General features: G+C 36.5%; 2 protein-coding genes across 3 annotated transcripts; both read right to left on the bottom strand.

The window, feature by feature from the left end:
- Nucleotides 1-7: 7 nt before the first annotated feature.
- LOC149087097 (GTP-binding protein 8-like) lies at nucleotides 8-21,676 on the bottom strand. Of its 2 annotated transcripts, XR_016192527.1 has the most exons (8): nucleotides 21,447-21,670; nucleotides 17,455-17,725; nucleotides 15,580-15,675; nucleotides 13,661-13,791; nucleotides 9,844-9,943; nucleotides 6,420-6,541; nucleotides 5,270-6,027; nucleotides 3,894-3,973 (listed from the first exon to the last, which is right to left on the bottom strand). XR_016192527.1 is itself a non-coding variant. In XM_089231345.1 (7 exons), the coding sequence occupies exons 1-7, from the start codon at nucleotides 21,467-21,469 to the stop codon at nucleotides 3,853-3,855; spliced, it is 864 nt and encodes a 287-aa protein (XP_089087471.1). In that variant the 5' UTR covers nucleotides 21,470-21,676; the 3' UTR covers nucleotides 8-3,852. The 2 variants fall into 2 exon arrangements, 1 of the variants encoding a protein (XP_089087471.1); XM_089231345.1 differs by lacking the exon at nucleotides 5,270-6,027 and having other exon boundaries at nucleotides 8-3,973; nucleotides 21,447-21,676.
- Nucleotides 21,677-26,190: 4,514 nt separating this feature from the next.
- On the bottom strand, nucleotides 26,191-27,609 carry LOC149087096 (F-box/LRR-repeat protein 6-like). Its single transcript, XM_089231903.1, has one exon. The coding sequence runs from the start codon at nucleotides 27,607-27,609 to the stop codon at nucleotides 26,191-26,193; it is 1,419 nt and encodes a 472-aa protein (XP_089088029.1).
- Between the last annotated feature and the right edge of the window lie 375 nt (nucleotides 27,610-27,984).

Here is a 27,984-nt window from a genome sequence, read left to right as displayed (position 1 = left end):
CAAATAATTCTTTTTTTTTTTTTTTTTGTTATATTATTTGGAATAATCATTATCATTTCTATAATTGAAACATAGCTACCTGGTTCTATTGTAGTAAAAAAATTAACTTTTTTTATATTACCTCATATGTGAGACTCCTTCAAGTGCGGGGCCCAGTGTGGCCACATTTGTCGCACACCCTTGAGGGCGACTATGGTTTATTTAATCAAATACTAAATATGTATGTAAAATAAATAGCCATAGTTGTTTGCAGTGCATTTATGGTGTGGAAAAACAAAATCAGAACAACATGGGCCCCAGAGCTGTGTATTGGCTCCTACCCCACTTGTGTGGGCCATGAAGTCAACTGATGACATCTTGGGACGGTCATTGGTCAGCTATACATATACAATGCAGTCCAGTGCTTCAGTGAAACATGCGAAGCATGGGGAGAAGAAAAAATTTCTGATTTCCCTTCGATTTTCTAACATGGGAGGCATTCATCTGAAACAAAATCATTCAAACCTAATGCCATCCGGTAAAAGCGAAGTGAATGCATGGCAACAACGATATCTCAGACCACTTATTTATGGGGGCTGGGAGGTGTGGAGATCTTTCTGATGGTAATTAGTATAGAGTTGGAAATTTTTTTTTAATAGGAGCAATTATTCTGTTCTCAACGCTCAAAATTTCTAGGTTTTACAGATTATGGCCTCTGAAATTCACTAATAAGCATAGACATTTATGGCAAGAAAATTTCAAAAAAGGAATTTATACCAAAAAACTTGAAAATAGGCAAAAAAGGGCATTTATGGCATTTTGCATGAACTTCCGGGCTCTGTTAATAACTGTCTGTACAAAAATTTCCACAAATTCACACAATTTTTCACTGTCTTGTTTGGTGTGTCATTTATTAGACATGACAAATAGCATAGGACATTACAAAGTGACATCTAATCATATGCTGAATTGTCATTTATTCCTCTTCAAGTTTTCTCATTTTGTCATTTTTTAAATACAGGGTGGGCAAAAAGTCCATAGAATGTTTAAAAATGAATAAAAAACCAGAAAAATAACTGAAATAAAAACAGTTTGCAGGGTTAGCATCGCTAGGTCACAGGAATTTTTTTAAGACAGGAAAAACCCCTCAAAAACAGCTGATAGGTTGTGCTGGTATGAGCGACTTCGGTGGAAATATGCAAATGAGACGGTTATAAGAACTTGCGCTCCTAATCCACAACTAGTTCACTGTTGTAAACCGTGTATGTGGACCTGCTGTATTCTGCCATTGTTGAATTTGTGACTCGCCTGCAATGTGTCATCCCCTGTGGTGGCGGTCATGTGAAACACATACTGCTGTAATAAACGATTTGGAGGCATTCTGTTTGTTATTTGCGTATCTTTCCTTTGACTTGTGTACATCAGCGCTACCTATCGACTGTTTTTGAAGGGGGTTTTCCTGTCTTAAAAAAATTCCCTTGACCTAATAATGCTAACCCTGCAAACCATTTTTTATTTCGGTTATTTTTCCGATTTTTATGAATTTTTAATGTTTCTACAGACTTCCCCCCCCCCCCCAGAAAAGTTGAGTGAGAGAAGCGCCACAGATACCCTAATTCCGGCAATTGAGAACTGCAATATTAGTGATTAGATCAGTGGTTCTCAAAGTGTGTGTCATGGCTTCTAGGGATGTCATCAATATTTGTCAGGTGTGTCGTGAATTACAAATACAAATACAGTGCCACCACAGACAAAATGCCCAACGAGGTGGCTGATAAAAAGATGCCCGTAAAAATATGGTTGTCATATATTTCAAAAATACAGCAACCCAATTAAAAATGCAATTAACACAAATTATAAACAATATATACACATGATAAAATATTATACAACGCCCATAAAGAATACTTATGGTTGTCTTATTCCAAGTGCGGATAGCTTCTCGATTTACCCCAACATGTTTATTGTATTTCTTTTTAAACGTGTCAATTGTGTTACAATTTACTACCTCCTGGGGTAAGCTATTCCATTTATTAACAACCCTTATTACTAGAGATATTGATTTGTTCCGGTTCTTAGTGCTTTGAAGTGGTTCTTATATGGATGCAGAATACCTTTCGACTACTTTAGTGAAGCCGCGGATGACCGATGACTAGAATAAGTGAGCCATGGATCACAAAAGTTTGAGAAGCACTGGATTAGATGATTACTTTTGTGATCCAAAAAATTGTTTTCTCTGAAAGTCCAATTGAGTTGGTCCAATATCTTTTTACTGATATGATTCACAAAATTAAACAGACACAAAATATTTTCATTTTGATACATTTTTTGAAATACATGTACAGTTGAGGGGACACATCATCCATGTTCAATAAATGGCACAATAAACGAGACTACAAAAAATAGTGTTCTGTAGGTATTTCTGGAAGCAGCATATGACAAAGCTGAACAAATCTATTGCTCGAAATGCCTGAAGCATGTGAAAATTCTGAAAAGGGTATGCATTTTTTTCAACTGCATACCAAATACCAGCATATAAAATACTGATTATGGCATTTCAAGTTACGTGATTAGTCACGCATGTAAACTTTCGAAAATTTATCCAGCCCTGGTATATAATAAAATGACTCCTAACAATTATTTATTTTTCATAAACACTCACATTAGTTCTTTAGCATTCACCTATGAGGTGGAATCATCCAAAACCAGTAACTACTTCAGAATGTGTAGACTTGTTTAACCTATTCCAGCCTCCTGATGTGAAATTTCATTTTCTTCCCCACCCCCTACACACGTGAGCCTGTGAACAAATCCATAACCCTGGCTTGTACATCATATCCAATATGAATATTATAAGGTGAAAATTCAGTTTATGACAATAAACATCTCATTAATAAAAAAAGAATAACTTTGCCCAAAACTATAGAACAACATTGACATCATGATGAGGATAAATGACAATTTACAAAATACTGACATATGTTTCACCACTCATGTGGGTGCCGTTATCAAGGTGGGAAAAACAAACACATTCTGTCCCAACAAAAAATGTGGTCAAAAACCATGTTAATATATAGGTGACATTATATCCACCTTAATAATGGCACCTATGAGTGCCAAAACATATGTCTGTGTTTTGTAAAATGTTATTTGTCCTCATCACATTGTCAATGTTCTTCTATAATACATCTCATATGATCAACAACAGTGTTAGAATTATTGAAAAAATATAGACTTCCATGATCGGATTCTAGGTAAGATTCTGGGAGAAAAGCCATGATCAAGAAAAAGGGACATTTCCTCCAGCCTACCATTTTAGCCTAAAACATTTCTACACATAAAAATTACTGTTTTGAATAGCTGTTAATCCTTTAGGTACTAATCAAGGGAATGATGAAATTCATAAGCACTGAAATAAAACTAAATCATGATTTTTTCAACACTTATTACTTACCAGTTTGGAGTCATGCCTTTCTTACACATGGTTTTTATCTCTTTCATATGAACCAAAAAATATGTTTGTTAAAAATAAATAATTAGAGATGTAGAAAACAAAAACCAGTGTTATTATTATGCCAAAAAAAGCATAATAATTTAATAAATAAAATATGGAGGAAAATATAAATATGTGAACAAAAACAAGTGTAAAAAAAACTGATGAAAATAAAGCCATTTCCAACAAAATAAATATAGTCACACTTTAGCTAAAACACATTTACATTACATCTTATGCATCTGGTAAAAATATATCACAGCTGTTCTAAGAAAAATAATGTGCACGACATTCTACATGCACACGAGTGAGTTCTTGTGGAAGACTAGTGGAAGACCCTACGATGAATGTTGTTCGTTTTCACTTGCAATACTCAGTAATCATTTGTTCACTTCTTTTTTATCACCTTCAATATCATTCGAATCATCTTGGAGCAGGAGGTTACCAGTGATGTGCGCAATGAATGACTGAAGGTAAGCAATGCCTTCACCAGTGATGGAACTGAAAGATCAAACACAGTTCAATTTCAGAAATCAAATAAAGCTCAATTCAGAGATCAAGTAAAGCTTAATTCAGTTTCCTCTATTAATAATATTCTGTATTTGACTCAATTTTGTAAGAGTAATTAAAAATTCACATGTAATATATACAGCAATCTTTACAAGTAGATATCAGCTAATACAAGAAACTGGGGACGGACTCATAATCTAACTTTTTCTTGAGTCATTTCCAGATTCCATGCATTAAAAAAAACTGGTGGAAATAAAACTTCTTAACTAAATATATATCTTCCATCAGAGAACTACAAACAGTATGCGAAAGAGGGTTTATTTGTGTCTACCACATCAATCAGATCCAACCAGACTGAATGCCTTGGCTGAAGAAAATATGTACAGTCGACTCTTGATAATTCAGCTGCGCATTAATCCAGCCTATCTAGCAATCCGCTGTTTTTTATAAGCAGGTTTTCTTCAATCATAGAAGAGGAATACCCTGGTCTGATATGTGAACTTCACATATAAGAGAAAGCATATGCTTATACACTGCTAAAGCCCAAAGTGCAATCAATTGGCGAAATGGTTGAACACAACAAAAAATTGGTTGAGAGCTTCGGCCAAAACTTGATTTGCCAAAATAATTCGGGCTTTGACTGGTCAATACATGAAGCGGCTGGAGATCTTTGGCCAAAGTTCGATGTGCGATGTAAAATGGTCTGGTAGGCCTCCAAATCAATTTTTTTCATTGCTACATGGCTATATATAGTAGCTGTAAGAATTATAATACTATTCCTTTCCAGCTGTAGACTTGCTGCTAGTTCAGTAAAAAGATTAGCATTTATGAAATCTCGAGAAGAAATCACATTTTCAACATAACATTTCTTTATAACTAATGAACAAAAAGGACTAATAACGAGGTGTGTATAACATATTGTCTATTGAGTATATAATGTTTTTGAAATACAGTTGAACTTCAGTTAATGAGCTTAATTCGTTCTGCCAATGTGCTCGTTATCCAAATAGCTCATTGTCTGAATCAAACTTCCTCATAGGAAATAGAAACTTGGATAATTCGTTCCACAATTATTCATTCACATAAAAATGACTAATAAAAATGGCATTCAATTAGTAATTAAACACAATAATATGTAATGCAATAAAATATACATAATATAAATAACGCCATAAATAAACACTCAATGCTATAATGTTTACAAACATTATTGACTGTTAACTTGTTAACTTACTGTAAACGACAAGAAACAGGAGGACTATCATTTAGGACCATTAACAGACTCACTGTAGTTTATAAACTTATTCTTTTTCCTCGACTTTTCAAAACGTCTAATGACACTTGCTTTTGCCTTCTTTTCAGGATTTCTGGGAAATGGGACAATCTTAACTTTTTTTTTTTCAAACAGAGCACAACTCAGGTCTATCACCATCTATAGGCTATATTTACTACCTAGTGAGCTGTGCCGGAAGTGTAACTTACAATCTGTTAACTGGACAGATTCATTGCTTGCACACTGCTACAGATTTATTTTGGTGGTTCTTTTCGCACAGATTCCCACATTCTACACATCTCTCTAACCACATTTTATGTGAGGAACTTCTTACTTCTCTCTACCTCAGATGAGATACTATTTTTGAACTCTTACAGGTGCCTGCAAAGGAGTTCCATCACTTCATCTACCGTCAACTCTCCTAGACATTTTTCATCACTAGTTCTTAAATGCCATCCTCATGCACCTCTAGTCTATGGTCTTCCCCAAGCACACAATCTTTTCAACAAGTAGTGGCTCCTGCTCATGAGCTAGCCCCTCGCACTCACGTTCAATAATGCAAATCAGCCCAGTTTTCTGAAAAAAGAATTTGAAAAAAAAAAATTCTAGTGCGCATAAGCATGGCTACAATGCTACATCTAGTTTTGTGTCATAAATATTCATACTCTCACGAGTGTTAATTTTCCAAGTGGCATGTTTACCGGAGACTTTAGAGGATAATATTATATACAATCCCATAACATGTGTGTGGTGGAAAGCAAAAATCCATCAGCTCAGTTGTGATAACGTGAAAATAAATAAACAAAACAAAAATTTTTTACTCATGATGTAAATCATAGCTCATTAACTGAGTCAAAATTGGGTTAAACATTTTTCTCTTTATGCAAATTGCTCATTAACCAAAGTTCCACTGTATACAAATGAATCTGTATTATATCAACACCATATGGCAGAAACACTTTTATTAATATAGTAGATAGAATCAACCTATATCGAATATTACTTACGAATATTCGAATATTACTTACGAATATTAGAATATTACTGTTTATTATAAACCAATTTCTACACAAACAAAAACCAGTTTCATAAAAACATAAAAATTTATGTCACCAAGGATAACATGTAAAATAGTGATCATAAGCATATGAAGTATTTTTTTACCTTATCATAAATGGTAAAGGAAAACAATTCATTGATGTGTATTTTGCTCGTATTCGTTGGAGGAGAAGCAGATTTCTCAACCTCTGTGATGGTATGGCTGTATCTATCTTTGTGAGCACCAACTAAATGGGAAAAAATTTTTAATGAGTCATACATATTTTCACTTGGTGTGAATGCTACTACTTCACCATATGTACAGTGACTTGGTACATGCAGAAACATGTTTGTGTATATATGTGACCTTAACATATTTATGTTGTCAAATGTATGATTGATTCATGTTATACTGGTGCACTTTTGAAGAATTCAGTTTCTGCTTTTCAGCACAGTGGTGCGCAAACCATAGGCCGCAAACCCACGGGGGTTGTGTCAATGAACTAGGGGGTTGCAAGAGACTCTCCAAAATAAACTCCCAAATTAGAAATTCATTTTTATTTAAAAACACATTAGAACTAAAGAACGTCCTTATTCAGCTGAGCTAATTACCATGTATCATACACAATGTCAATAATCAATATATCGGCTCCATCATGCCGGAATCACGATTGTGCAATATCCTTGCGAAAAAAAAGTATGTGAAAGAATCACTTAATTTCAAAATTTCATATTTTTTCAAATTAAAAACACAGAATATAAATATAAGTAATATGTGAATATATGAGCTCACCGGAGCCAACAAGCCAATGAGGGAAGACGTGGTTAAAGACCTGCCGTCTAGCCACAGAAAACAACAAAGGGCTCAATAGAGCTACAAAGACATCATAAGAGCTCATCTATATAAATTTTGTATAATAGAAATATTTAAATCTGTTAAAACCTTTTTTTTAATAATGTCTCATGTACTGTATTTTATATGCATAATAAAGCACCCGACACCACCCAGCTGCCTCATCTGGGGCAATGGCTAAAATTGGCAATGGTCTATAGAGCCTGGGTGGTGCATGGTATGAAATGTCATTCAGTGCAAATGGCACAATTCCACCCTCAGAGAAATTACTGTAAGTATCTGTACCAATAAAAAAATTAACTGGACTGTTACAGACACAACTTCTTCTATTCCTTAAGACTTCATTATTAAGGAATGGAAGAGGGCAGATTATAGGATGACACTTTTCTAAAAATAATAAAACTTGCATGTGCAGATTGTACACAGAAAATTAGGGTAAATGGAAAATGTGCACTTTTGAAGATTTTTTTAACCAGGTATTATGGCATAAACACACTTGAATAACAAAAATGAAAAAAATTTGGTTTTGTATGAGAATCATGCTTTTCCAAGAAAAAAAAATTAATTAATTTTATTAATGTTTCACAGAGTTTTAGAAGAAGAAAAAAACATTTGTTAGCAAATGCTTGCTAGATGCTAATAAACTATTCTAAATATTTGAAATACTATTCAAGTAGTTGGCATTTTATTGTTATATGACAATATTCCCAGTCAATTTCTTGAAGCTTGCAGTTTTAGAAGCAAAAAATAATGTAAACTGACACAATGAAAACAGCAAATTCCAAAATTATATTTCAAAAAAAGTAAAAACAGAAGTAGAGAGACCAAGAAATATATTATACACAGTACCTCAAAATGAATAGTACAAAAAGAAAACATGCCTGTGAAGGCTGTAATTAATGTATTTCATGCATATCACCATTATTTGAAAGGCTTCAACTCTCCAAGTTTAGTTTGGCAACACTGAAAAGTGTCCATCCAAAAATTTTCATCATAAAAATATTTTTTAAACGTTTACTAGAAGTGCTGTTATTCAAAATGAAAGCATAACTGACATAAAAAAAACTCACAGTGTGCTAGAATATCACAAACTTTCAAATGCCTCGTGTGCTTTCTTTACTAATTTGAGAAGATATTATTCCATTGGGGCAGAGTAGCCTTTTCCACATACTCCCAAAGTAGTATGAAAATCACAAGGCATTGACATTTTTTTTCCCTCTTCCAATAAACTATAATCTTTTCGTTTCACTTTTAAGGTATTGTTTTCAGGTGTGTCCCAAAATAATAACGCCACATACAATATTCTATAAATAACAGTTTATTTTTTAGAAGTGAAAATTCTTTTTTAACTAGAAATCCCTTACTGCACAGGATTAAAACGATAATAATAATTTAACATATAGCTGCATTTCTTGATAGAAAAAAAAATAGATCGAATAGTAGAATCCAAACCTGTCTGAAAATAATAAATTGACTAAAACAAATATGTTCAATTATATTTTTAACATACAATAAATTTTCAACTGTTCTTTATAACAGGGGTTCTCAACCAGTTCTCTGAATGCACCTCCCAGGGGGCTCTGTGGCAACTCGCGAAAAATAGTATAAATCAGTAGATTTGATATATAAATAAATAAAAGAGGCCTACAAGGTTCTGCCATAAAAATTATGTACAAAAAAAAGCTCCTCGAGACAAACAGAGCTCCGCCATAGAAATTATATACTGGATAGGGCTCTGCAAGTCAAAAAAAATTGAGACCAGTTGCTTTATAATATCAAACACTTATATAGGCATTGATTCCAAAAGTTTTTGACAATGCTGCAGAGGAATATCTCACCATTCTTTAACGTAATAATGAAATAATGCAAAATTAAATTTGAGACAGAAAACTATGCAGTTGTCAATACAATAAAACCAGTTTTTTCCCCTTCCGCTCCAGTCTAGCATCGAAAACTCACTGCACAATTGAGCCGAAATTTGCATGAATGCACAATAAACCTAGGTGGCTCTATCATTTTGTGACACTCTTTAAAAGAGAATATTCAATAATGTTTTTACCCTTTGAAATTTCAACAAAAAAAAAATTTTAAAAAGATTTAATACAAGTTAGGTAGAGGTGTTATATAGCAGCTCTTATCAGGATAAACTTATATTTAGGAAAAACCGAAAAATGCATGTGGCTCTATCACAGTGATTCCCAACGTGGGCATTAATGCCTTCCTGAGGAAGATGGAATGCATTGGAGGCACTGAGAGAAAAAAATTTCTGAGGAAGGGGGCGATAAGACAAAAAAGGGTGGGAAACTATGCTCTATCATACTGGGACAAACCTTATTTTGAATAGTGAACATTTAAGAGATGGTAGCTTTTCAGTGTTTCCAAATGAAACGTGGAGAGTCAATCTTTCCTGCTATGCTGATATGAGTGGAATGAATTAATTACAGCAGTCACAGGTATGTATTCTTTTTTGTGCCCATTCATATTGAATTTGCATTTTTATAAACCCTGCATTGCAAACCCTGCATTTTTATAGTGAAAATTTGTTGTAGAAAATTTCTCAGGAAATAGATTGAATAAATCACATTATATAGTTTAGGCCTATATGGTTCTTATAGTAAATAAGATTCTTCTGAAAAAAGAATTGAACAAATAAAAATAACTTTATGAAATTAAAATTATGTAACAAATTTTCCTTACCCCAAATGGTATACCAAATTCTTCTAGCATATCCAATGCTATTTCATCCCATCGTTGAAATCCTACTTTTCCATCAACAAGCAAAAAAGTCCTCTTCAAGCTAAAAAGAATTTGAAAATACACCCATTTAAAATAGAAGACTGATAATAAAAGCTAAAAAACAAAAAAATATATATGTATTTTAATTAAACATTTATCATTTGCTTGAGCTCATAACATGGTAACAGTGAGAGAGAGAGAAAGAGAAATTGGTCTCATATGGCAAAATGTCATCAATCAGTAAAGAGCGTTTATTGGGTCTTTTCTTCGCACATTGATCTTGTTTGTTAGTACATAATTATTTATTGATGATTCATATTATTATTAATAATGCTTCATATTGTTCTTATTATTAATGCTTCATATTGTTCTTATTATTAATGCTTCATATTGTTCTTATTATTAATGCTTCATATTGTTCTTATTATTAGTGCTTATTAATTATAATTAATGAAGCATTCAAAAAAAAAAAACTCAAGCAAATGCATTTGTTTTGCTTTTCTCTCAACTTTTCACCTGGCTTCCCCCTCCCTTTTACTCGAATCAAACTAATGGTAGTTCTTTGGCAGCATCAGGGGATGTGCAGCCAAAATTTGGGTCTGTCACAAAATTTTGAAAAATGGACAGTTCGCGAAATAAAAATTAATGAAACCATGCATTTAATTTCTTTTGTGTTTAATTCACTAGATTATTTTGCTTCCCACAAAATTGCTTATTTTTCAGAAAAATAATGATTCAGTGATGAAATTTTCCCAAAAACAGGACCCTACAAAAAAGTCTGGACAAACCCCAGAGCATGATAATTTCATTATGAATAGAAGTTTAGTTCCACTCACTGAGCATGCAATGTTATTATTGAATTTACAATCTTTATTACTGAGTATGACAACAAATAGATTCAAATATTGAAAAGTCCCATCAAAACTTTCATTTCCTCTTTTTGTCATTTTGTGCATACTTATAACTTCCATGATCATTCTTTCATATACAACACATTCAATGAGATGCTTACATCATTTGGTTAAAACTATGCCAAGTAAGAATAATCTTTTACACACAAATAGTTTGATCATAAGAATGAACAGTCCAAACGTTTCACGAATTCCAGCATCAAATTTATACACTAAGCAAATCCTTTCAAATATTTCTTCATAAATCAACCCCCGGGAAACTTGATCCAATCTTTAAATGCCATTAATACTCAGTTGATAGTTTATTCAAATTATGGACAACAATGATAAAAATATTAAACTTTGACAAAGGTTTTGTTTTAGATAAGAACATTTCGAAACAACAATGCTAATAGGCCTTTCCACATAACATAGCTGCCAACTTTTGAAAATGAAAATTCAGGAGATTTTCGTGCAAAACCTGTATTTTATGTTTAAACCACTCCCTAATAAATACAATAGGGATTTTTACAAATAAAATAGGGATTTTCCAAACATAAAAGTTAAAGCGTAGGGAATAAAATTCCTACTCAAAAACTGAAGTCAAATTAAAATAGGGATTTTACACACATGGAAGTTAAACTCTTGGGAATAAAATTCCTACGCGAAAAACAAGTGAAATTGGAGGCCAAAACTTCAATGATGTAAAAATAAATATTGTGTTCAATCAGAAACACTGCGAACAAACATTCTGCGCGAATGACCCAAAATCATCTGAAGATGAAGGGGAAAAGCGCCAATTTTTGAAGAAGACTGACTTTTTGTGACACTTGCTTGATTTTTTTTTTTCATTTCACGAGTGATGATGTCAGTCTTTCCATGACCGATGTTTATGTCCGTAACACAACTTGTACAAAAAGGAAAAGTCTGCCCTCTTCTGGAATGTTTGAGAAAAGGAAATTGATCGGAATAAGTAGCTTTAAAATTGATTAAATATGTTTTTGCTTATCAGCAGACGTGCCAACTTTTGAAATCCAGAAATCCGGAGATTCTCCCGAGGGGTGTACCCCCATCCCCCCGACACTCATAGTATAGATTAAAAAAAAATTCATTAAAAAAAATTTCGAATTTTTTTTTTTTAAATAAATTAAGAAAAAGTTACATTCTCCCCCCCCCCCCCAAGAGAAGAATTTAATTGCATGTCAGTCTTTCCATGCAGAATAGAGAAATCGCATCTACATAATGTTCATAAAGTATAAGTGTTTCCTTTCGTGGATGCTATCAGTGATTGATAATCTTGGGTACATGAATTCTTAAAAGCTTTATATTTAGCTGTATATAGCTTAAAGTTTTGTATTTTCTTTCCAAAGATGTTTAATCGGAAGAAACTATTTAAAAAAATTCAAATTACAAAGCTGCAGACGAAAAAACTTGTTTACCGCACGGCCGTTAATGGAATACAATAACGATTATACAGGAATTTCGGCAACCATGGTCATGCCCCTGATAAATGATTGCCGATAAACGCTACGAAAACGAAGTCGCGTCTTTGCCAGTTGCTTAAATGCAGTCACAGAGAATTTTTTACGGCTGCTCGATGGAAATGACCACGGCTGTTCTCTATGGCTGTTTTCCCTAACGGTGACGGTAATCATTGACGCCACGACAACGTGAAAGCTCACGTAAAATCTAATTTTCTGCCAAAATCCGGAGAAATTTTAACAAATCCGGAGAACGGGAGGAAGGATGAAAAATCAGGAGTCTCCCACCTAAATCGGGAGAGTTGGCAGGTCTGCTTATCAGTATTCATGTTTTGTTATATCGCACGTACATAACTTCAACAAAAGAAATTTTGACCATACACGCGTCACTATAATCTTCAATTATTATCCAGGACTAATGGCTGCTAAGCCATTTCCCTGCGCGATAAGACAAACAACTTTCTTGTTATCATCAGCGGGTTTGTAAAACTTCCTTAAAAAGGGAATTTCCCCATTTACGACGTGTGACGTCTTTTTGAGAGGGGGGAAAAAAAAAAGAGTCTTATGCCCCACAAGAAATTCCTTAGGGATTGTTTTCGTAACTGGGATTTTTTTTTAATGAAGTAGGGAATGTTTAGGGACAATTAGGGATTTTTTGTGACTTTTGTAAAAATTCGGGAGATTTAAGAACTTTTCGGGAGGTCGAGCGATGAAACTAAAATTCGGGAGACTTGGCAGCTATGACATACAGTACTTAGTACCAAAAGGACAAAAACAGGAAACACATCAAATTCTTAACACAGGTTGGCAAGGGCCCATCTCATTTGATATAGAGCAACATAGATTTTCCTGATCTCGTCTATGGACACAAAGCTGTGACATGGTATCAATCTTTCATCTCCTCTATTCCAAATCTGCTTAAAAACTATAGGTTCTGATGATTAGCTCATCCAAAAATAAAATCAAAACTGCACAGAAAAATGAAAATTAAACAACAATATATAATTATGCATTTGATATTAGAGCAGGACTTGACAAATCACAAAAAAAAATGCAAGAAAAAATTTTTATGAGCCAAAAAACATTTTTCTAAGAAAAACCGGTTCAAAACACTATTTCTTCTGTTTTTCAGAACATAGCAGCCCCCTTCCACGTTGATAGATATACTGATATGAATTTTAAAAAAATGTGTTTTCCTGACTCTAATTTCGTAACCACATAGAAAATTTTATTTGCCAATCCTATTTTTTTAGTCGCTATGGCGACCTGTGTCTGGGATTTGTCCAGCCTTATATTAGGGGGTCTTTTCAGATTACTCATTGCAATCACATTTCAATTTTCAGTTTATCAAAGAGCACTACTTGGTAAATCACTTGAAATACAATCAATAAAGTAATTTTAACATACTTTGGCCTAGTTTTTAAATAACCTTCCACTCCAGATAGGAACGGCTTTGGTTCTCGGAAACCATATCCAGGCATGTCAACTAAGCAGAGCTTGCAACCAACTTGAAAGAAATTGACAGTCTGTGTTTGTCCCTGTTGATAACATAAATTCTGATCAACCAACTGATAAAGAAGCTTTCTTCAGTTATCACAGTAAAAGTCTGCTATAACAAGTATGACATATAATTAGAATCTCATTATTTAGTTTATGTGTAATTTGCAAATGATTGTCAAAAAGCTGATATTAAAGATACAAAAAATGAAAAGTTTATTGCAGTGAGTCGAAATATAAGTAGGCTTTTGCTGTAACATTACAAAATTTGGAAAAATGCTAGTTTTTCTATCTCTCCCTTCAAGAATTAGACAAAGGATAAATTAGTATCATTTATACAAATACCACGCCACAACAGGCAAATTGCCCAACGAGGTGGCTGACTTAAGAACATCGTGGATCCCCGAGCCATTTTTTGAAGGCCCTACCTACTACTGCTACACATCATTGCACATGCTTATCATTGCACATGCTCCTTAGAAAAATTATTCTAAGGTTCTTCAAATAAAGAACACATACAGAAAATTCACATTTCTTTCATTCATCTCTTTTCTTATTCTTAGGCTACACCAATACACACATGGGACTGTTCGTTTAATAGTAGTCATTTGTATAGGGTAAGATTATTTACTACTACCATGCATAATAGCCAATACGTGAAAGCATTTGCCAGTGTTGTCAGAAGGCTCTGCTGTTTTGTTTTTTTTTTATATTATTGTGCAGCATAACCATACAGCAGAACAGATATGTCAGTTCTAGTGTATTAGATAAATTCATGGTACTGAGTGGCAGCATTGATAAAAGCCGACAGCAATAGATTCGTACCACTGATAGGTGCCCATACCTCTACTTAATGCTCTGATGGTTTGCACTGAAATACATTCAACTGCTTTCAGTTTTGTGCTTAAAACTAAAGCCAAATATTCTTCTAAATCAAGAGAAAAATCCTTCTGCATAAGACCTTAAACCATAACCAAGAAGTGATCACAGAAATGCCCACCTTCATAAAGCAAATCTTATCGGACCAATACCATATGATTCAGGGATTTACGTGGATTGGTATTGATCAAAGAAAAATATATAGATTTTTCTTTTGTTTTCTATACAACCGCAAGTTATCAAACCCATTTGCTCATCAATAAGGTGTTAAGCGAGATGACTTGCTCCGACAGATATTTCATATTTCACAATAAGATTCTCATTTCATTTTTTTTTTTTTTTTGTATCCTGTATATAATATGACAAGTGTAAGATAACAGATGAGATGGTATGGGCCCCCCCCCTCCAATTGCTTTTAAAATATACTTCCATCCTAATATGACTATATACTCCCATCTTAACAAAACCCCGAAAATTTTCTCCAACTCCCAACCCCATCTCGTCTGTAATCACCCCAAAATTTGTTAATCGAGACAGTAACCAATTGTACGGGGAAAATATGTAGTAAAAATTTATGTTTTTCTTTTTTTTTTCATTCTGTTTTTGACACAAAATAATGTGTTCCGGACTCTGCCATGAAGATGGGCTGGAAGAAATCTTGGCAAGGGCAATAAGTCCAGTGGCAAAGTTCTGGCGTTCATTCATTCACATGTTGTTTTCTATACGTTATTCACCAAAGTTATTTTTGAAGGTGTTTCATCTTTGTGAGAGAAACACTGCTCTAACAAAATTATTTTTTGTTAAAAGCATAAAAATTCACATTTTTATGCTTTTAACTTATTACTCAAATTTTCTGCAAGAAAAATTTCATCAGATTTTTACAGATCGGCTAAAAAATAATGCATAAATGGTAAAGGTGAAAAAATGGTAAAATGAATATTTTTACCCACAGGTTTCTTAGACATCTTCACAAGACCAGGAACTTTGCTGAATAAAGCACGAAGAAGAGAGGACTTTCCAACATTACTTCGTCCAATGAAAGTGACCTAGAAACAGAAAAGCGGCAAAAGTTATTCAATAAACCAAATTACTACTGATGTCAAATATAAGTGAATAGCTATTGCATGTTTCATGTCTGCACACATCTGTCTCCCATGCTGGAAGTGAATGTTACATGCCTGAAGTTTTTTGTTCACATGCAAGTATCGTGTTCAACAGTCTGACTAAAATTAGAGATCAGAACACACACATTCAAGCTTCAAAGCTGTGAAATCACAGAAAACCAGCTTCAGTCGACAACCACTGAGCTGCTTGCTTGAATCAATCCTTGCTTAATTGTCTGCACAACAGGATCCGAACTAGATGGTGGAAAAATTCAAGAGGGCAGAAAATTTTATGTGGGAACAAAAATGCTGTAATAAAAACATAATTGTACAGTTGTGCTTGCAGCAAAATCATATTTGCCCCCGCCCCCACAAAAATCCTAGTTACAGCCATACAAACAGATGTACAGTGGCCCAAAACAAAATATAGGTAGCCACTGTTTCTAAAAATGTTATGCTATTAAGACAAAGGTCTCCATACCTGGCTGATGTGAACATAGATCTAGGAAAGAAAATGCAACTAATTGTCTTTGCTGGAAAACAAACTCGCGTCCTCTCACCAGATGAGCACGCTAGAACATTATGCTACATAGGCAATGGAACCTTTCTTCTTAGAGCTCATTTGCACTGAAAGGGAATGTACAAGGACAGCCATACCTAACTCAGGCCAAAGTTCATATTGCTGACATTGCCACCATATAGCAACTTATCTGAAGATGTCCCTCTCCACTATTAATACGAAGAGTTCCTTGCAAAGGCAGTTGCATTTTCTCTCCTGGATTTATCTTCGCATCAGTCAGCTGTGGAAACCTTTGAGCCACTGTTTCTTCTAAGCTGTGCACGTGCATGGCAGAATCATCGAGAATTCTTATGCAAATGCGATATCATGTTAATATTTGTGGTTAACCCATTAAAGATGACTTTGATGATTTGAAAGAAAAAAACACTGAGCAGGAACCACTCCAACTATTTATTGGCAATGAAAAAACTTAAAATTTCAGATGGCAAATTTTCTTACCAACCGGCGTTAATGGGTTAAATGATAAGGGCTGTCTCATCCCTTTGAAGTTGCTCTTACCGCCTTGGCTCAGTAGGTGTGGTCTCAGATCAGGTGCATGACATCACTGCTCTAATATGTTTTAACTACAACACAACCTTGAAATACCAGAGTAGCCGATGGTAACTATCCGGTTCTGTCAGAGCGATGATGTCAGCTGGTACCGACTCAGACACATCATGGGACAGGCCTTATTATATGGCCCTGGAAATACACTATAGTTGTATAAGACTATTACCACTCTGCACACACAAAAAACAGTTCCACACAGGTAAAATAAAATACCTACACCCTGCTTCCAAGATGCAATCTGAAATCCAATCTGGTTGTTAAGAAACTACCATATTCCATTGCATTAGCCAGCAGGCCTGGACACAACGAGGGAGACCAGCATGCCGGGAAATTTGAATCGCAGGTGCTGGAAAATTCTTAAATATCTTTATTCTAAAAATCCCATCAAATTGGCTAAATGTGATCCTTATTAAACCTTGCTTTTTCCTGACATGCCACGAATAGACCAGACCTCCAACATTCAAAAGAGATGGTATCTTTGGCATTAAACGGCATACCAGCTAATGCAAGGGGGAATGTGGTATATTTTCATTTAAAAAAATTCGTAATAAATTACAATTTAAAAGAGATAAAATAAATTCTTTTTATCAAACCTCTGGAAGCGTATGCTTGGGAAACTGCTGAGGATCAGCGGCAGAATTTAAAAATTTGATCTCGTGGTCAGCTGATGATATGAAGAGATTTTGAGCTTCCCTCATGTCTTGAATAGTAGGATTGAAAGGAATTTCACTTTCTTTAAAAAGCGGTACTTCGATGAACTGCTGAAGCTCTGTGCATGGGTTCTTGAATCGTGGATCCAATTTCTTGCTGCCGGTATAAACGCTCAATTTCCTCACCAAGATTAGCTGGTAGTAGCTCCTCCATCTGAAATAAATGCACAACTAAAATCATGTCACTACCAGGTATAAAATATCACTGATATTATTTAACACGAGAAACAAACGTTTATAATATGAACGAGGCAGATTAACAATGCCACTACGCAATTTCATTTCTGCTACAGTAGAACCTCTTGATAACGAATATCCATATGACCAAAAATATCGTCTGCTAATGGGGCGATATACCTTGGGACCTCGTTTATGACTTTCACATTCATACATTTGGCTTCAGTAAAAAAAATTTCTGATACATTTTAATGCATTAAAAATGTGTGCATTTAAAGGTGATACACCATGCATAACGCCCAATCATCTTGATAAAGAAAATTTAATTAAATTTCTCTACATTTATGACTTTTACTGGTGATTATGCATAATTCCCTAAATAAAGTTGGAAAGTCTGATAAATATGGAAAAAATTTATAGCTTTTCTTCTGTTCATTAAACGAACTAATTATTTTTACTCGTACATGATATGTGCGCTACACATATTTTACAATAAAAATTATATTAGAATAAGTGTGAAGATAAAACATTCATAACAATCAGCTTTGTAATGTTGGCTTTCTTCATACATTATCAACCAATATGTTACCATTCAAATTCACCATCTCTCTTGAACCATAGTAATGTTCAGTTAATTAAGTAATTAACTGACAGTTTATCATATTTACAAACACGAGCGACCCCAGGGCAGTGGAGAGGGCGGAAAAAGTCATGTTTGCCTCTCCTCCTTCCCAACAAAAATTGAAGGGTTCAGACCCAGGAAGTGTGATTAAAGTTATCACTAAAAAGGGTCCCCCCCCCCACCCTCCCCTAGAGTAACATGGGTCGTTTTCCTATCTGGGAAGGTAACTGAATTGCAATTGCAACATAGACCAAGGTTTGACAAATTGCAAAAAAAAGAGATCTGGGAGCCAGAATAATTTTTTGAGTGCCAAACATTTTTTCCCCATAAAAATTAGGTCAAAAATAGTATTCCTTTTGTCTTATCCAGGGCATTGTTACTGTCTTCGTTATTAATAAATATGCTGATATAAATTTCAAAAATTTTAAATTGTCCTCCGATTCCAATTTAGTAACCCACCCCCAAAGTAGAATGTTTCATATTGTTCTGTAACGAGCCCTTGGCTGACTGAAAATGTTATGCAGTGAAAATTCCCGCCACTGTGCGGTCGTGTGGGCATCATGCTGGACTCTCGTCCTGAGGATCCATGTTCAAACCCCCGTGATGGTATAGTGGCGGCTGGCTGAAGTTGGTCTTTTGCGGTTTTCCAGTTTTGAGGAGCAAATGCGAGCCGGTCTCCCATTTAAAAAGTCTCTCCGCAGAGAACATTACTTCAGAAAATGGGAGATAAGTGGCAGCATGAACACGAAACGAGTGCACCCTAACATAGATACATTAGGGCCACACATCACTCAGAACACACATTCCAGCATGTGCCAATTCGTTAGAAATTCTGAGGAGGAATGTGTAAGAGGTGCATGTATGGTCAAGTAATATAGTAGTAGGAAACTTCCCACCACTTCCCGCCGCAGTGATGATCGAGTGATCATAATGACGGACTCGAAAACGTGAGCATCCAGGTTCGAACCTTATTGTTGCCACAGTGGTGGCCGACTAGAAGTTGGTTTCCTATGGTTCCCAACTTCAAGGCTCAATGCAAGTCCATCTCCCTGAAAAAAGTCTCGCCACAGACAGCAACTGCCCTACAAGGTACAAATCTTCAATATCATTACACTTCACACATAGTTCGAAAAATTTACGGCACATGGCAGCACTACACATGAGTAGCATTACACAGTAACAAACTTAGTCGCCATTGCACCTGGGATTTGTCCAGCCCTGACATAGATTGTTGCTTCCATTATAGAACTCATGCTTGCACCTGTTTAAAATGACATAGCAACAAAATATGTAAGTATCTGCAGGAATTAAGAAACCTTCAGCGAAAGCGTGGCGTCGCCGCCGTCATGTGTGGGAAGAGAAAGTCACACCCCCAAAGCAGTGATTGATGTACGTGTTCGAAGCACCATCGTGTGATGATTTGAGTCATCATGCAATTTGTTTCTTGTCCTGTACATAATATGCTGTGTAAATAGTCTGTCCTTTCGTGAAAGATAACATGCTTTTCTGTCTTGAATTGAAACTACTGTACCTTTGTGTGTAATAAACCTGAAGTGAAGTTTGTGTTGACAGTGGTTGTGTTGACCGACCACCACTGTGTTGATAGTGGGGACAGTCCTCAGGATGTAAATCCATCACTACGACCACTCAACCACCACAGTGGCACATGCTGCTTAACTTTGGTGATCAACAAGAACTGGTGATTCCAGCATACCGTGTCTCCCATATTTTAAAATGAAAATGACAAATGCTTAAATTTTCATGTTGTGTATCGTATTGAAGGTCTGACAGTTTGAGGTGAAGAGACTTTTTCAAATGAGAAACCAGCTGTCATTAGCCCCCCAAAATTGGAAAACTGCAGCAAACCAACTTAAGTCGGCCACGACTGTGCTGCCCAGACAGGTTACAAACGTGGATCCTCAAGATGAAATATCTCTTACGGGTTTTCCTTTATTCAATTTTCCATGTTTCCACTTTTTTTCTTTAGAAAATCCCAAGGCCACATAGATGATGCACATGTCCCCAACGGTTGAGAACCACTCACTTCAGCGTTAAAATTTCTTATCTGTTTAAAATGAAAAAATTTTAAGCACTACCAACCACCATAGCACAACCCCACATCAGACGTGGGTGTAATGTCCCGCACATTCTGGAGCAGGTCCCCCACGTTTTTTGATCAAATTAGTGACCGTATTAATGACAACACTCATTTGGTCTCTTATACGGTAACATACTACTACTAAACCACACATGCACCTTGTGCATATTCCTCTAAAGAACTTCTAACGAATTGTACATGTTGAAATGTATGTGTGTGCGTCATGAACCTAATGTCAAGTTTATATGTAATGCTTGTGTAGAAGGTATGTGGCGGTTGAAGACAAACACTTCCTTCACAATTCCTAGGTAATTAACATTTATTATACAATTAAATTTACAGGACTAACAAGAACAAGTGGGCAGCATGACTGTCTCGTTTGAGTGACGCAACCCAAGTCCAACCTGACCATCATGCAGGCACGCTCTTTTTCCTATTGCATGAACAGCACCATTCAGTGGTGGACGCTGTCGCCACACTTGTTATGTATAGTGCGGACATCTACAATCTATTTTTCTAACTATGAGTGGAGTGTAATGACTGCATAACTGTACTGTTGCAGGCCTGGAACAGTTATATATTATTGATCACTCACCCCTTCAGTTGGTCATTCTTATGGCTACTTGCCCACCCACTTTAGTCCCTCATGAGGTAGCTCAATTGTTGACTCATATGGTCACACACCTGGTCACTCATATGGCTACTCATATAGTGATTTACTCACGCGGTCAGGACACACGAAATGTACCCCGGAAGAAACGTGCCGCAATGAAAACTCTGTAAACCAGGCTGGACCACCCCAGCTTCAACATGGTGGCCTGAGCTGAATCTCATTGGGTCTCCTCACGTATGCTGTAAATTTATTTTGTGAGGCCCACAAAAATCCTGGCCTGCGGGCCTTGCTGCTCCAGGATGTGGAGGGCCATGCCAGCGGCTAAAGGTAAGTGTCAGGATTATATTACATGATATACAACTTACCCTACAACGACCATTTTCGTCATTCAATGAGTTCCTCCGTTAAGAAAAGAATTAATTTACTCCATTTTTTTGGCGCTCAGGAAGAAGCCCTCTTTCATCTAAACGTTGTTTCTATTCGTTTACACAAGTATGTGGATCAAGAAGGGAAGGTCTCAGACCCCACCAAGGATATGTCCCACAGCCACAAAATGTAAACAAACAATCCACAGGTAGGTTTCGTTAGGACCGTCACCTTTGTAAGTGCTATTATCCCTATCAGTCTTGAATTTAGTCGGATTTCCCTTGTTTTGCTATCATAACTAAGATTACTAGACGTCCTTCTTTTTGAGGTCATTTCATGCAACCTTAAAGTGACCATACGTTCCGTATTTCCCGGCACAGTCCCGGTATTTTTTGGTTTTTTGGCTGTCCCAACTTTTTGGCAAAAGTGTCCCGGTTTTTTTCGTATTTTGCACGAAGCCTATTTGAATTTTTATTCTTTATTGAAGTCAAAGATTGAAATTATTTTTCAACTTATAAATTATATTCTGATAATCACAAGTATAAATGAGAATATTAATCTCCCACATTTGTCTTAGTGAACGTTTGTTTTCGTGGAATTAATTTTAATCCACTGCAATATTAGCAGTAATGCCGCATTTTCCGCCATTATTATTTTCCCGTTATTTCAGCAATATTTGGCGACTTTGTTCGGTTTTGTGGTCATTTTTGGTGATAATTGTTGACGTCCCGTATTTTCCCGTATTTGGAATCACAATTTCCCGTCTCGAGGAAGTATGGTCACCCTAAGCATCCTCCTACGTTTCACAAAAATTCGCCCTTTTTTCCTCCTTATCAGGTTCTCAGCATTATTTTTCTCATTTCTTTTTCTGAGGGGAAAAGTCATTAAATACAGTAAAACCTCTCTTCTGAGGACAAACGTGGGACAAAAAAAAAGTTCATCCGTAAAAGAGGGTTGACAGTTAAGAGGGGGATTTGAAATGCATACTTTCATTAAACACATGGAAATTATTTTTTTGGCAGTAAAAGAGGGGGTGTGACCCTTAATCAGGTGTTTGTAATGCATACTTTCATTATGCACGGGGAAATTATTTTCTTGACCGTAAAATAGGGGTAGCCGTTAATCAGGTGTTTGTAATGCATACTTTCATTATGCACGAGGAAATTATTTTTTTGGCCGTGAAAAAATTCATCTCTGCCCTCACGCAGAGATGAATTTTCCTTTCCTGAAACATTGATATCTCCTCACTTAGCCAGTTTCGTGTATCTGTCGTCTTAACAAGGCAATTGACGTCATTCGTCATACAACCTGGAAGATTATACGCCAAAATAAGAAGATACAAAATAGGATGCTGTGGTTCAAAATGTGGCAAACTAGATAGTTTTACCGGATATGATGTTCAGATGAACTTGGCTACCCATACGGAGGCCTTCTGTCTCTAGGAGTTACTACTCTCGCCCAGGGATTCTTGAGCTATCGGTCACGGCTCAAACTTGATTCGTATAGGCTTCAGAGATGGGTCGTACAAATCCCTTTACAGTTCTATTATAATTGCACTTATTGAGTCATTGGTAATCACTGATTTTGAAGAAGAAAAAAACTGTCCCATTTGTCTTAAAGTTGATCTTGTTGTTGAGACGAGGCTGAGAAAGGTTAGGAATTGCTATATCTCTTGATTTTTTCACCTACCCACTTTTACAAGCTTTCACCAATTGCTGTTGAAATTCTTAGAATACAGGAAACCAATCTGCCCACAAGCAGGGCAGATGCCAGTTTTCCCTTGGCTCAGAAATCGCATCTGGTAAAAAAAAGCAACGATCCCGAAAGAAAAAAATTTGTGAGTAGAGAAAGAGAAAACCTCTCACCTTGCTCCAGGCAACGTACGTGGCCCTAAGGCGACTTGATAAAGACCTTATTCTAGTGGCTATACGTGGCCCGACTGTGTGAATGATGCATTAAAAGCGAGGGGAAAGATCGTAATTTTTTTTCTTTTTTTTAGAGGACTTTTTTTAGTTTCAGTTGGGAAAAATGATTGCGGCACCATCTGTTGTGGAAATCGGAAAGGTGACCGGACGAATTATGCAGGCGCGAGCTTCCTCCTTTCTGTTTTCCAATCTGGCAACCCTAATCATAACAAACGAACGTAAAACAATAATACCACAGAAAATCAATATTATTAAAGAAATTGTATTTTTGAAATTTATTTTTAGAGATTCTGAATAACGCTTTGATTTTTTTTTTTGCCAGTTTTTTTAAAATTCGAAATGCGAGTCAGACATTTCTCGAAGAGTTCCTAATTTTGAATGTAGATGGCAACACCAACGGACATGCATTTTGCTATGAGTAGGGTTTCCAGATACGAAAACTGAGAAAAGAGGACGCCTGCGCGCTCACCCTTAGTGACATCACTTATCCCGATTTCCACAGTAGTTGGCACCACTATTCCGATTACTAAACCGGTCACAACAATAATTTTTCCTACCTCTAAAACAGAATTGCTAAAAAAAGCAGAAACTGAAAAAATTCTGGGAATTTCGACGGCTATTGGTGAATGTGTGTGGGAAAAAATCACAAAAACACTTATATCAATGAAGAGATATATGTTTCAAAGTGGGAAAAAAATTCCCAAAAAAAGAAAGAAAAATAATTCCGAAACCTCAAAAGGAGGACAAAAGGGCAAATTTTCCGAATCGTAGGAGGACGCTTGGAATGACATCAAAAAGGAGGACATGTCCTCCGAAAACAAGAACGGTTGGTAACCCTAGCTATGAGTATGACTAGGATTTTACTAGGATGACTTATGGCTAAGATGACTTAAAAACCGACAGAATATTCTTCATAAAAAATGCATTTTGCCCTAAAAATATACGTCGTAAAAAAAAAACTTAATCCTGCATTTATAACATTACATTGACTATAATTTCTCAAGAAAAATACAGGAAATGACAGGAAATCGATAATCCATTGTCCAAAATGATGCCAAAGCTACACAAATGAAATAGCAGTAGCAAAAATTGTTTGTACTGCAACAAATGGCATGGGCGGCTCTTGGACCGAATGACCGCGCAGGGTGAGGTGCCAAATTCGAGCTGAAAGGGCAAAGAAAAAGCTGTGTCGATCAGCGGAGGTGACAAAAGTTGTTCCCTCACGGGAAGAGATTTCTTTCTCGAGCCACCCGTAACTTTACCGTTAATGAAGTACCGTAATTTCCAACGTTGAAAATATTGGAAATTTTTCCAGTGGATTATATAATTCAATGTCATGTAACTAAGGTTACCAGTTTCTTTCTTTCAAACCCAGCACAACGCCGATCAATCGTGAATTTACTAGCTAATCGTTGTGTTAGAAGTGCGCGTGTGTTCCTAGCAGTTGCGTATCTAGTGTTGCGTGTGATTTTTTTAAAATCACTTTTCATAATACGTGTTTATCATTTCTTTTTACTGGTATAGCCATCACGCAGGTGATAATTTATAATTCGTACATATAAATGTGCATGACTCATGTACATTGCACGAAATGCAATGAGCATAATACATGATACATAAATTAATTTTGTCTTTTGAATACCCATAACTTTGCAATCAGGGCAACGACTAAAATGGATAAGAATAACGTCTTTTTAAAACATTTTTTTGCCAAACAGCGCCCAGATTCATTTGTCATTCAACATTATCGCAAATATTTCGGTTCGTAACCCGGAAAGTCAAATATTCGTAAGTCGGGGAGTGACTACCTGATTGAGAAACATTTTTTTTTTCACTTCTTTTTCCCCTAGCAACGACACACTTCAGTCACGCAACCCTAATTAAAGGTATTGTTTTAGTTGCAGTATATAGTACACTGCAGATATACCCCACCGTCGCTCATTTTTGTCGCACCACGGTCATTTTCTGCACACGAGGGCTAATTAGACCGCGAACCTACAATTTATTGCCGATTCCGAACGGCAGGCTTGTTTTTTATACTCGTCGAGAGGTTGGTGCGCTAACCCCTCGATGGGATAGTCCCTGCGGTAGCAATTTTTTCTGCGGTCATGTCACCATTTTTTGTTGTACCCCTGTATCAGGAAAGTTTTCTGACAAGGACGAACCTGGTATCGAACTCGCGACACCTCTAAACATCCCTTTGGTACTTTAGGCGAGTATCTTATCGATCTGGGCTACCGCGCCCAGGCACCATCGCCGCAGTGTTGTTCGGCTGTAGTTGGTTTTCTGCGGTTCCCAACTTCGAGGTGCGAGTGCGAGCCGATCCCCCCGTTAAAAAGTCTTGCCTCCGAGAACAACAGGCCTACGACGGTATAATTATTCATTCATTCACTCACTATAAGTTGAAAAAAACTCATAATTAAAAAAATTGATTGCAGATGGCAGCACTACACATAACAAACATTACACAGAAACAAACTTTACGGAAGGTTCACTATACATACACACATTCCAACATGTACCAATTCGTTAGAAGTTCCGCAAAGGAATATGGACGAGGTGCATGTCTGGTGTAGTAGTAGTATATAGTACAAAATATGTCAAATTTCATACATTCGAATGACGTCACCGAACCTTTTTCACAAACTCTTATTTTATTAAGTGAATAACGGTGAACCAAAACAATTGTTTTCATCCGAAAATATTGGAAGACACATCATAGCTATATTGAAAAGATGCTATCAAATATGATCGTCACACAGAAGCTGAACGTTCTGAAATGAAAAAAATGTCAAAAGATAAATTATAACGACGAAAGTCACACCATACAGCAAATTCTAATAACAGTCAGCAATCTTTCTTTTTTGTCAAAATGACACGTTTTCTTCTTCTCGCCAACGATAGTACATAAATTATCCAAATCCAGAATTTCCTCGACTTCTTTCCGGTTGCGGAACTTTATCGGTGCTTCATCCTTCTTTTTATCACCCAACTTCAGGAAGCTGAGGTTCCGGCAAATTCGGACTAACTTCTTCAAGTACGGCATCGGCATCACATAGTCATCAAGACACAAGGTCTTTAGCACTGGATCCGGATTGTTCTCCAGAAAAGCATCGAGAACAGGAGCGATGTCTTGGTCGTGCGGCGTACTGATTATGAGCGCTTCCAATGTATGCTTCCATTTTCTGGCAGACTTCACGAGATAATCCATCGGACCTCCCCTGTATCCAGTTCCAAGATGCTTCAGCTTCTCCGATGGGATCTCCGCTATGTTCCTCATTTCTTCGTAACTTCCGCCGACATCCAGGACCTCCAACTCTGTGGAATGTCTTAGCATAAACCTCACGTCGAGACCGTGATAGTCACAGCATGCAGCAACGAATTCCCTCAGTTCTTCGAATCCATTGAACTCTTCATCATGTCGGAACACAAAGTCACAGAAGCAAAGGTGCAGCACTCGGAGTTTGGGACAACCCCTCATAAGTTTAGCGATCGGACACTGGAAACGAATCTCCTTTCCCTTTACTCGCGCGTTGAATATATTAAATTCTTCGAGAACAGGGCAGAGATCGGCCACTTGCGAAATCAGCTCGTTGTCGTGACTGAAGAAACACATCTCCAAATTCAAATGCTTCAATTTCGGCGCCCAGACACTGAATACGGGGTCTAACAGGCGTGCGGACACCGTCATCTCACAATTAAATCGATCTCCATGATCGTAGTCGAAAATTGAACCGGTCACGGAATCCATGATTAGTCGATGGAGGTCCGGGCATTTCCTAGTCAGATACTCCATAGCAGTTACAGATACCTTGCAGTGGGAGATATCGATTGCTTTCAAGCTGTGGCAATAGCTAGTCACCTTGACAAGATCCACGGGAACCAGCAGCCTACGCGGAGTAAAGTCATGTAAATCACTTTTGTCCGAAAATATAGTGTTTAAATTCAAGAACCGAGTAGAAGAGAGCAGTCCATTTTCTCCTAACTTGATTAAATGATCGAAATTATAGTCCAATGACCTTAAAGTCACTTCACCCCACAAGGACGGGGTAGCCGAGAGTTTCTTCCATCGCTGGCACGCCACTGAGATATTCCTCAAGAATTTCTTCGGCCCTTCGGTTCGCATGTAATTCATGAATATGCTCACCAACAATTCTGGAGGCAGATCATTGATCGACGTCGTTTTGGCTCCATCGCCGTCCGCCAGTTGTTCTTCGGGAGCTGGAACGGAACCCATCATTTCGTCAGCAACTGATCCTGCGTTCTTCTCGACCACCTTTGAAATAAAATTCAGTTACAAAAATTCAAAGGAAGGGTATATTTCCGTAATCGGGTTTCGTGTCAACTTGGCAAAATCTCTGTAACAAGTTTGGCGAGTTTCATATTACCCATAATTCCTCAAGAATTATAGCTATGGTAACCCTAATAAGACGTGGAGCGATGATATTCCCTAAATTATTAATTTTTCATCTGGAATTCGGACGCCCTTGACCACCTGTGCGGCTTTGACGAATCAAATACTTGAATTTTGCTGTATTTGATGGTATTTATAACCACGACAGCGATTGGCCAGACTGTGGCGTCACTTGATTAATATGAATAACATTAATTT

This window comes from Pholcus phalangioides, unplaced genomic scaffold, assembly GCF_987345545.1.
Source record: "Pholcus phalangioides strain wild (caught in Gottingen) unplaced genomic scaffold, Ppha-v1.0 ptg000004l_1, whole genome shotgun sequence".
In the NCBI taxonomy this organism is placed as follows: domain Eukaryota; kingdom Metazoa; phylum Arthropoda; class Arachnida; order Araneae; family Pholcidae; genus Pholcus; species Pholcus phalangioides.
Note: the sequence above shows the minus strand (reverse complement) of the source record. Positions and strands in the feature narration are given on the sequence as shown.

Bases quoted from the DNA above. Each gene is read 5' to 3' on its own strand.
- LOC149087096 (XM_089231903.1), bottom strand. From the start codon at position 27,609: ATGGGTTCCGTTCCAGCTCCCGAAGAACAACTGGCGGACGGCGATGGA.
- LOC149087097 (XM_089231345.1), bottom strand. From the start codon at position 21,469: ATGACGAAAATGGTCGTTGTAGG. The intron at 13,792-15,579 runs GTGGGTAAAAAT...TGTTATCAACAG, and splicing joins TGAAGATGTCTAAGAAACCT to GGACAAACACAGACTGTCAA. The intron at 6,542-9,843 runs GTAAGGAAAATT...TTTCCCATTTAG, and splicing joins AATTTGGTATACCATTTGGG to TTGGTGCTCACAAAGATAGA.